Below are 11,507 nucleotides of genomic sequence, written 5' to 3'. Positions count from 1 at the left end.
TGACAACATGGTGGGGTTTAATGGAGTAATCTGCAGATCAGACAGTGTCACCCAGTCTCTATCTCTATTGATGCAAGGACCGACCATCCATGAGATCAAAATGATAGTTTAAGGGCCAGATTCAATCCAATCACATTTTGTTCACAATATGCACATTTTAAAGACAATGTTCCAGTGATAGCAGAGACCACATTAACGGTAAACGCAGCACGTCGGCTCAATCGGAAATTACATTCATATGTCAATTGCGCTGTAACACAGATCTTCCACAGTCCGAATTGAATGTTGGCCTTAATCATGTATTTGTTTACAATTACATCATTTACAAAGAAGTAAAACAAGTTTATATTTTGGGTTATGATGGGTTACAACAGTCAAACTAAGCTCATGAGTCCTTTTTAATGTCAATGGGTATATTTCAGGGGCGGCAGGGTAGAGCGTTGGACTAGTAACCGGAAGGTTGCAAGTTCAAACCCCGAGCTGACAAGGTACAAATCTGTCATTCTGCCCCTGAACAGGCAGTTAACTGTTCCTAGGCCGTCATTGAAAATAAGAATTTGTTCTTAACTGACTTGCCTAGTTAAATAAAGGTTAGGAACCCACTGTTCCTAGGCCGTCATTGAAAATAAGAATTTGTTCTTAACTGACTTGCCTAGTTAAATAAATGTAAATTAAAAAAAAAAAAAAATCAAGTCCAGAAATGGCATGGCAAACAAACCAGGTTGAGATCTACACTACAAGACCAAACAAATGCAGATAAAACATTTATTTCCATAATGTGTCATGAGTAAAAGAAACAAGAGCAAATGTCAAATTGCAAACCTAATTTGATGCCAAAAAAGTTTTGTACATTCAAACCAGAAAACCCATTAAACTGCTGTAGCACGTAGCCTTGCCATTCCATTGCAACAGAATCAGAACAACCTTCCCAACATCCACTAGAGTGCCTTCGAACATCCTTGTGCACATTGACCTAATAAGTAGCATGGTTATATAGACGTGACACAATAATGTTCCAAATATGTCTATGGGAATGGGACAAGTACGGGGGAAAACATAGAAGAAAACCTAGCATTTAAAATGAAAGTATTTGCTGTGTCTTCATGAAAGTGGAAGGTAAACAGGAACTTGTTAAATCAAGAGGGGATAGAGCAATCAATCAAACATAAGAGCCCAGAATTGGGATCACTGAAAATCAATTAAGTATTTTAAATTTAAACAAGAATAATTTTTACATACTGTATGACACCCATGGAGTATGGCCTAAGCATAAAATAAATTAACTATATATTTTCTTTAATGAATCACACCAAAACAGAGGATCTTTCCTTTGAAAAATATATGCACATCTTTGAAGATTAAGCGAATACAAATAGAAAATGAAAACCCCATGTTAAAATCAGACATTTGGGGGGGCAACATCCAATACTTCAATGGATCTTTACAAGTCTCCTCTTTATGTGTGGGTCTATATAAGGTAGTGGTAGAACATGACATTTTATCTGTATGATAATCATACCAACGTATACCAATTTTATGAATATCATATCATTTGGTTATGCACACCATTTTAGTTATTAATCCAGCAGGGATTTTCACAGCCTCTAACAATTTGCAATAAAGCCGGTGAATTCAGATAGGATGAAGGGAAAGGATGATAACAGCAATATGTTTATTTCTTCACTGATTTCAATAATTTTATATTACCATGTCATTATTTGATATTGGATTACCATGATATATTCTTCCATCATAGTTAACAACCACTGACCAGTGATATAGAAACATTCAGAGGCATTTTTGGTTGGAGAAGTACAAAATCATATGACATTATCCAGAGTAGAGTGGAATGGTGGCAAATTAACCTTAACATTTGAGACGTTGATAGGCATTGGCTGTGTGGCTATGCGAGGATTTGCACATCTTCTAAGTCATCACGGTTTGTTATATTGTGATAAGTCCTCTTTCTGCTCTGAACCGCTGCATACCTAAAACTCTTGTCTTCATAATTTATAATCTTTTGAATATATATAACTATATTTATACAGATTGAGATTATATATTATTATATATATATAAATAATCAAACACAGATAGGCTCAAGACAGTACTGTACACAGTACACATATATAGAGAAGACTGGCTAGGGAGCGCTCAACAATGTCTCACAACAACTGCTATCTCAAAGATCTAAAGCTTCTGGAGGATCAATTCCTTTCATTACCCCTACATTGCACTGCATCAACATTAATTGTACATAATTCTGAGTAAAGTGGAATGTAAAATTGAGAAGCCAACCAGCCATCACAGCACTTATCAGTAGGCAAACCAATTCGTCCCAATCCCAGATATGGACTGGGAACAAAGCTATACATTGATTCATAATACAGATGGTAATGTATACAGATGTATAAATGTGTGACACCTCAGATATGGACATCTGCTTATGGTTGAAAACTGCTGGATTTTATTTAGTGTGAGTGACAGTTGAGAGCTCGCAGGCCTGAGTGCATATTTACAAACTGTGCAGGGTGCTGTTGCTGTGAATGGGCAATGTTCTGGCCGCCACAGTGGCTCTATTTGTGGCTCCACTGTTACAGCTCTTCTGTCATCTGCAGCAGAGTGTTGATGGCGGCATCCTTGTTACCTTGCTGGGCCTCAATTACAGTGCGGATCACTTCCCTGTCCAGATTGGGGAACATGTCCTGCAGTGCCTTAAGATCCTCCTCACTACAAGGAGCTTCTTGTGGGGCGACTGTGGGTGCTGCAGGCATACCCATGGGCACCATTCCCTGGTTGTATACAGTGGGCACTCCTGAGAAGAGCAAACCAGAGAGAAATGGGTAAGCAACAATCTCCTATTACATGTATAATTTAAACAGGTCAACAGTTCTTAAGGGAAACACACACTCTAATAAACATCAGCCTTGCACAGTAAGTAGATCACCTGCTGGGCCCCGATGAGCAGTGGCAATTCAACATGTAGAATAGTCAGGAAAATGAACAGAAAATGACAATGTTCTGTGGTCAGTCAGAGGCGTGGTCTGTTTCGTCCTTTAGTTTCACTTACATAAGGCAAGCTATGACCACTTCCATTTGGAAAGTAGACTAGCAATCAAAATAGAACTGGGCCTTAGATGGCTGCAGTGTCTCTGTCCAAGATTGCCTACAGTTGAAGACTGACTTGAGCCCGTTTTAATCTGTTTATAATTTTATAATTAGCCTAGCAGTAGTAATTATTATGTTATGGGTTAGATGGAAAGATTTATGTGCATTGTATTTGGGAAGAGGGAAAGGGGGCCTGTCTCTGAGGGCAAGAATGATTCCATAAGGGTGGAATAGAGCTGATGGAGTTCGAGCTGATAGATCATAATTACTGTTCTATAACACTGTCTTGTATCTTTACTGTTTTATATACTCTGAATATGAATATACAGTTTTTATATATTCTTAGATATCTTAAGTAGTGTTAGATTTAGGGTCTTTGTGTATGAGAAGTGTAATTATCTAGTGGTTTGCAGTAGCATGTAGTCGTGTTAGTAGCCTGTAGTCGGTAAGTGTGCTTTTGCAGCTGCAACACCAAGTGTGGTGAATTATTCTAGCTTGAGTTTTCTTGGAGTCCATTTGGGTTATTGTATCAAAAATAAACCTAACACTACATCACAGTGGAGAGTATGGTTCTACTCACCTGCAATGGGTATGTATCCTACCCCCTGCTGATAGACTGTGGGCATGAGGACAACGGGTGGAGACATATGCATACCTGCTGTCATGTTCTGAAAGCATGAGAGCCAAAAGGAAGAGATAAGGGGCAAGTTGTTAGATAACATCAATCAATCACTTTCAAACTGTACTACAATGACAATGTACAATTTGAGCATGTGTGTTTTATGAACTCACAGCATAAGACATGACCAGGTTGATCATGCCCTCCTTGTCATCGCCTTGTCTGCCACTGAGGCTGTACCACTCATCAACCACACTGCCCTCTCTCAGGCCTTCCGGGATGGTGACGTGTGTCCATGCAATTCTGTCATCCATGGAGAATGCCCTCTGGAAAAGTGACCAGCACAAACACCTCAAATCAGTAACTTGTCCCTAAAATCAAGGATGATCATCAAGAAGAAATACTCAAAGTATAATGCTATCAATAACTCTAGACAGGCTTAGTTGTCGAGCCAATAACAAGTTATGATCTTCTCATCACCCACCGCCCCCTAATTCCTTCTTTCTTACCTCATCAAAGATCTCCAGGTAGAAGGAGTCTACTCCAGGTGGGACAGTGCACTGGATAACTTTGTTCCATCGTGGATTCTTGGCACCATTATGGGCTGTGGGTGTTTCATAAACAGCATACCCTAGTCGGACCCTGCAGTAAGGGTCCATGCGTGTCATACCATAGTTTTTAGCTAGCTTGGCCTGGAGAAAAGAGGGACATAACAGTGATTCACAGGAAAACATTCCCACTGCATTAATAACCTTGTGTTCCACAATAAGTCTTGATTCTAGGGAAAGACCAAGCAGATGCCGTTAAAAAAAACCTACCTGCACTACAGTGATGCTAAGCCGTCCTACAGTGCCCAGGGATCCCCCATACTGCAACTGCTGCGCTGCTTGGGCATCCAACTGAACTTGTTGCTGCTGCTGGGTGGGAGTAATACGCAGGAAGTCTTGGGGCAACTCCCCAATGTATACCTAAAAAGACAAAAGGAACGGAGGAATTGTGAGTGAGGACAGGTAAACCACACTAGAGGAAGAAAAGGGTCACAATATGCAGCGATTTCTCGGACACACCGTTGACAGCATGTTAGGTGACGCGACAAACAATGGACGCTATGTGAGAATTCTACAAAGAACAGGAGTAAACAAATCTATTTTCACTAAATGTTAATAATATGGTCGTCAAAATACATGAATCATTTGAAAACATTAATGTGGCCATGTCTAAAAATCCCAATACTGTAATGTTATGATATTTACGCGATATGAGCCAAAATCTAAAGCAAGTGCCGTGCTAAGAATTCTGTGGGACAGCCCTTTTGTGAAACCCACGAAATCAGTGTGTTCATATTTGCTTTAGGCGAAAGCTATTCCTCAACCTATCAGAGTAAGATCTGTGTGACATTGTATTGCTAAGAAGTATTGGAAAGTCCTGAGGGTGTTTTTTAAATTTATTTTAAAATTTATTTTAAATTTATTTAACTAGGCAAGTCAGTTAAGAACAAATTCTTATTTTCAATGACGGCCTAGGAACAGTGGGTTAACTGCCTGTTCAGGGGCAGAACGACAGATTTGTACCTTGTCAGCTCGGGGATTTGAACTTGCAACCTTCCGGTTACTAGTCCAACGCTCTAACCACTAGGCTACCCTGCCAACCCATTTCATGGGTATTGGACATCCTTGGACTGAAATATAAGGTAAAACTATATTATTTTGGCTCTATCATTAAAAAAATTCTTCAGAGACACAAAAAAAACATAGCAGGTTACAAAGTAGAGCTTCGTAGCCAGTGTTGCCAACTATTTTTCAGTGAGACCAACTATTGGCTCCTTGATTTGTCGCTAGATGACGTTTTGCCTTGCGGCACAGCTACGTTCGCCGATTAAGCATTTTCTTCTCCCACTTTTGATTTCTGCAGTATTGATTGGGAAAAGTCGCTAAAGGATATCAAAAATGTAGAAGCCCACCGTGTCAAAACTCCCCAAAAGGCAGCCTGAAAAGTAGCTGAATTTGTCGCTAGAATATTTGACCAATAAAAAAGTCACTGGAGGGATCTGAAAACGTACTACATATAGCGACAAAGTCGCTAAATTGACAACATTGCATCGTAGCTACAATTTGATGTAGGGGTTGCTCCAAATTCCTGTTCCCCCCACTCACATTTCCATGATGAGTGCTATCTTGCTAGCTGTGTGGGAGTGCTTGACACTGTTCCATGAGGCAACTGGGGCGAGAGGCAGCGCTGTGCAGCATTGGCAGTATTATGCCACTTTTTGTGATTAATGGTTTTATTCTTTCAAGTAAAAACTACAAGAATTCAGTGGCAACAGGCTTACAATCGATGACAACATAGCTAAGTGAATTGAAAATGTGTCCCAGCTATCTTTCTGTGCAGCCGGCTAGCAGGCAGCTCACTGTCTTTTCTGAGCCTAGGCTAATTCTTTGCTGGGAATGGTGCAGTTTATACTCCCTTTACCAGAGAAATTCATCAACACCAAAAAATAACATTACAATGTAATCCAACTCAGGCGTAGGCCTACCTTAGAAGTAAGCTATGTTATTAGACTAGTAGATTTCTGTGTAACAGTTCAGACTTAGTGAGAAGTGTGTCTGTGTTTGGCTATGTGTGATGTGGTGTGTGTGTGTTTGTTGGTGGGTGCTGTGTGAGGATTCAGAGAAATGTGTGTCTGTGTTAGGCACTGTGTGTGTGTTGGTGGGGGGTGCTGTTTGAGTGTGTGGGGATACTGTGTGTGTGTGGGATATGCAGAATGTGTATGCAGGTGGCACAGGGTTGGGCCTATTATTTGGAACTCTGGGCCTATTCAGTTGGACAACTAACTACAATATAACTGTGATATATACTGCCTAACAGTTGCTAATTGGTAAATACGAAATACTAAGTCTGCTTTTTGTTCATAATTATGTAATTAATGCCAATTATATGTCCTCTTAACACCCCTGGTGTGTGTGTGCACACGGGCATGGGCTCCACATTACTCCTCAGTGTAAACTACCAGTTCTGCATAAAACATCAATATATGTTAACAATGACCACCTTAGTTTAAATCAATGGTCTTAACTTCCTGTATTTTGTGTTTATTCCATATAGATCAATTAGCATATTAAAGTATCACATTTTTATAAATTGTACAAAAAATTATTATAATTTCATAAATTGTTTAAAATTGTTACAAACTCTCAGTTTTGCATAAAACATTCAGATTTGCGAATTATATGACCATTCCTACTTTTAATTATTGGGCTTTAATTATTGTAATTGTGTTTTGCATACTGACTTATTTGCGTATTAACTGCCTAATTTTCAGAATATGGCATTTTAATTTCATACATGTAATTTTATTTGAATCATCTCTGTTGTAGATAAACCCTGAAAATGCATAACAATATGACCACCCTATCTTTAGTTATTGGACAAAAAGTGTCAGGTGACTTGGTCCCTTATATTGAGAAGGCTTTTCAGTCCAGGGTTCAATCAGTCTGGGAAACCGGTCCAACATCATCAGATCTAGCTTAGCCATGCCTCTCCATCACTGCCCTATAGAGGTGGTTCAGTAAAATGTTGCTCTCTTGCCTAGACTTCAGCTCAAATTGGCTAACAGACAACAATGGTTTAGCTGTGTCCTAATAAACTCACGCAAGTTTAAATCTGGGCAAGTAACATTAGCTAAGCTGGCCATATAGGCACTAGCTACAGCCATTTGCCTCACATGCTGACCACACCGCTCACGTCACATGCGTTGCAAAATAAATGTACACATACAGTTGAACTCAGAAGTTTACATACACCTAGGTTGTAGTCATTAAAACAAGTTTTTCAACCACTCCACAATGTCTTGTTAACAAACTATAGTTTTGGCAAGTCGGATAGGACATCTACTTTGTGCATGACAAGTCATTTTTCCAACAATTGTTTACAGACAGATTTTTCACTTACAATTCACTGTATCGCAATTCCAGTGGGTCAGAAGTTTACATACAGTCAATTTAATGTGCCTTTAAACAGCTTGGAAAATTCCAGAAAAAGATGTCATGGCCTCAGAAGCTTCTGATAGGCTAATTGACATCATTTGAGGCAATTGGAGGTGTACTGCCTTCAAACTCAGTGCCTCTTTGCTTGATATCATGGGAAAAACCAAAGGAAATCAGCCAAGACCTCAGAAAAAAAATTGTAAACCTCCACAAGTCTGGTTCATCCTTGGGAGCAATTTCCAAATGCCTGAATGTACCACGCTCATCTGTACAAACAATAGTACGCAAGTATAAACACCATGGAAACACGCAGCCGTCAAACCGCTCAGTAAGGAGACGCGTTCTGTCTCCTAGAGATGAACGTTCTTTGGTGCAAAAAGTGCAAATCAATCCCAGAACAACAGCAAAGGACCTTGTGAAGATGCTGGAGGAAACAGGTACAAAAGTATCAATATCCACAGTAAAACGAGTCCTATATCGACATCATCTGAAAGGCTGCTCAGCAAGGAAGAAGCCACTGCTCCAAAACCGCCATAAAAAATACATACTACGGTTTACAACTGCACATGAGGACAAAGACCTGACTTTTTGGAGAAATGTCCTCTGGTCTTATGAAACATTAATAAAACTGTTTGGCCATAATGACCATCGTCATGTTTTGAGGAAAAAGGGTGAGGCTTGCAAGCTGAAGAACAACATCCCAACATAAAGCACAGGGGTGGCAGCATCAAGTTGTGGGGGTGCTTTGCTGCAGGAGGGACTGATGCACTTCACAAAATAGATGGCAAATGGGTCTTCCAAATGGACAATGACCCCAAGCATACTTCCAAAGTTGTGGCAAAATGGAGGGATGGGACAAAATTCACCCAACTTATTGTGGGAAGCTTGTGGAAGGCTACCCAAAACGTTTGACCCAAGTTAAACAATTTAAAGGCAATGCTACCAAATACGGTTTGAGTGTATATAAACGTCTGACGTGATGAAAGAAATAAAAGCTGAAATAAATCCTTCTCTCTACTATTATTCTGACATTTCACATTCTTAAAATAAAGTGGTGATCCTAACTGGCCTAAAACAGGGAATTTGTATTTGTATTAAATGTCAGGAATTGTGAAAAACTGAGTTTAAATCTATTTGGCTAAGGTGTATGTAAACTTCCGACTTCAACTACACATGTTATTTAATCATTGCACACACACTGCCCGTGAGCGTCTGCGTAGCCAGGCGCTAAAATAGAACTTGGTTCTATTTGTGAAGCTTAACGCGCTGCAAGTCCTGCCTCTCCCATCTCCTCATTGGTTTTTAGGAGCATATACCCACATGGGTGATTGAAAGATTAACTGAGGTCCACACTCCAGTCAGTAGTGGCAATGTACCTTAAAGTTGGTTGCCAACCACCATATAAGGTCAGAAGAAGAAGCAGCCTGGAGGAGAGACTACTAGAAAACAAACTTTTACCCTTTTATCTGTGGATTAGAGGACCTTGGAATTTCAGCTAAAATAACAACCCAATGTTTATATCCCAGGACAAATTGGCTAGCAACAGCAAGCTAGCTAACTAGATTGCCATAAATCTTTAATGCTTTTTGACCTGTCCCCAAATTAATATAGTTGGTTCAGAGTTTGTTTTGATATTTCAATCTGCGTGTCTTAATCGCGTCTGGGGAGTGGGGACAAAATCAACATGCGTGCGGTCTGGTCAGCATGTAAGGCTCCTGTGAATACAGTAGTTAGCTAGACGGAAGATGGCGGAAACTGAGGTTTTGTTTGAAACTGTTAGTGAGTCGAGTGAAGCTAATAGTACAGAAAGTGAGAATGAGTGGATGACAGCGGCGAAGAAAAAGCAAAACAAGAGAAGAAAAGCTATGTTGGAAAATAGGAAACCACTAGACTCGTTTTTGGTCTGAGTCAGTGTTTTGGATCAGATTTGGATCAATACTACTTGGGAAATCCATTTCACGTCTCCATGAAAATCTGGAATGTGTTGGAAAAAAGTGTGGAGTCAGTGAGTCACAAGAAGTGGTCTTTTTGAAGACATCGATGGAGTGGTTGGTGCACGTCGATTGACCTGTATGGTATACGGATAAAATAAGTTCCCTACTGTTCTTTGATGAAGAGTTTCTCCCTAGATAGCCTGTAAGAGATTTTGTGTACAAGCCCCTTCAGTGTCATGAATGTAAAATATTTCATAATGTGTCAAGTGTGTGCAGAAGGGAAGAATATCGTATGCCCGATGGAGGGAAATGATGCACCTGTGGAGGTGAACATGCCCCTGAATTCTTGGAGTGCCCTGTGAAGGAGAAAGAGGTGGAATGGGTAAAGAGTGTCCAGCTGTCTCCTATCTGGAGGCGGTGAGAAAATTGGAAGGAACAAATGGCAGGGAAGAAGCAATGGTAGAGCCACCAAAACCAGTGAAGGTTTCTCATCAACTGAGGGATAGTGAAATGCTACATGTTAAAAAGGTGGATTTTGTATTATTTATTGCAATGGTCATTAACTGCACAGCACAAGCGGAGAAGAAGTCTAAGAAAATTGGAATCATTGTGAATGCCGCTGAACGTGTTTTGCGTCTTCGTGATTTCACAGCCGAGGCAGTGCAAGAAATCCTGTCGTTGAATGTAGCCCCATCACAGGCCCCTGAGCCTGTGTGTAGGGATGTATTTTATGTGGACTGTGAAATTATGATTTATGTATTTTTTTAGTTGAAGTGTTTTATTTTGTGTCTTTTCCCCCTTTCCCGGAATATTTTATTTTTAGTGCTTATTCAATACCCCATCCAGCTGGTGGCGGTAATGCACCATTGCCATTGGATACCAACCGCCGTTAAACCCTATCGAAGAAGAAGTAACGTTAGGTAGCTAGATAACTGGCTAGTTGACTTTAGATTTAACCAGTAGCGTGGTAATTTTCGTAGCTAGTTAGCCTAGTGTTAACCACGCAATTGTGGTTATTGCTTCTTGCAAGCTCTAGCTAAGGAGCGCAAGCTAGCTACCGTTAGCTATATGGCTATATCCAGAGACTTGCCAAACTTTAGTCTTCTAAATTAACTTAGCTGGCTGACGTAAAAACGACCCACCCAGCAAGCTAGCTTGTTGAAGCTAATGCATCTACCTGGAAGTTAATTTGCTACTGTAACTAGCTAACTTTGTTAAATTAACTAACGCTACGGTGTTGTTTGCATTAAAACGTTGCAGCTAGCTACATATAGTGATTATTGAAGCTAACGTTAGCTAAAATGGTGTTTATCCGTGTTCGTTAGCTAATTTAACGCTAGCTAGCTACTATAGCTTGTTATATTTACCTGTCCTCGTTGGGTGCTAATGGTAGTACTCATTCCGTTTTGAAGTGTGTCAGTTTCACAAATAACAAAAGCCTACTGTGACAGTGTACAGTTAGAAAGAAGAGAGGAAATATGACTAGCAAAAAAAGTAAACAACTCAAGCTCGCCAGCTATCCAATCGTGTCACGCCAAGAATCCTGACTAATCAGCTGACTTGACTTCGTTCAGCTTCTGATTGGTGCGTTTCAGGACATCAGTAAGGGTGCAGTCGCAAATTCAGTCTGATTTGGGCGAGAGAAAAATATAGTGCAACTCAATTATCCATAATAGCCAATAGCTTTTCTCCTTAATTTTCACAAAAAACAGGACAGCCAGAATTTGCTTTAATCTGTTTTATTTCTTTCCCAACATGTGCATAGAGGAAAAGCAGATGAGGACAGGAATGCATAGGCTATTCACTCCGTTATTATTTTTATTGTAACGACCCTAGTCCAGGGTCGTTACATTATATTATTAT

At 40.0% G+C, this 11,507-nt stretch overlaps 1 protein-coding gene across 1 annotated transcript; it reads right to left on the bottom strand.

The window, feature by feature from the left end:
• Nucleotides 1-2,444: 2,444 nt before the first annotated feature.
• On the bottom strand, nt 2,445-11,204 carry LOC110526495 (toll-interacting protein). Its single transcript, XM_021607510.2, has 6 exons — nt 11,012-11,204; nt 4,546-4,695; nt 4,237-4,419; nt 3,901-4,053; nt 3,689-3,776; nt 2,445-2,815 (listed from the first exon to the last, which is right to left on the bottom strand). The coding sequence occupies exons 1-6, from the start codon at nt 11,042-11,044 to the stop codon at nt 2,595-2,597; spliced, it is 828 nt and encodes a 275-aa protein (XP_021463185.1). The 5' UTR covers nt 11,045-11,204; the 3' UTR covers nt 2,445-2,594.
• Nucleotides 11,205-11,507: the final 303 nt, after the last annotated feature.

The sequence above is a fragment of the Oncorhynchus mykiss genome, chromosome 6 (genome assembly GCF_013265735.2).
Source record: "Oncorhynchus mykiss isolate Arlee chromosome 6, USDA_OmykA_1.1, whole genome shotgun sequence".
Taxonomy (NCBI): Eukaryota; Metazoa; Chordata; class Actinopteri; order Salmoniformes; family Salmonidae; genus Oncorhynchus; species Oncorhynchus mykiss.
The sequence above is the reverse complement of the archived record's forward strand: the minus strand, read 5'-3'. Positions and strand labels throughout refer to the sequence as shown.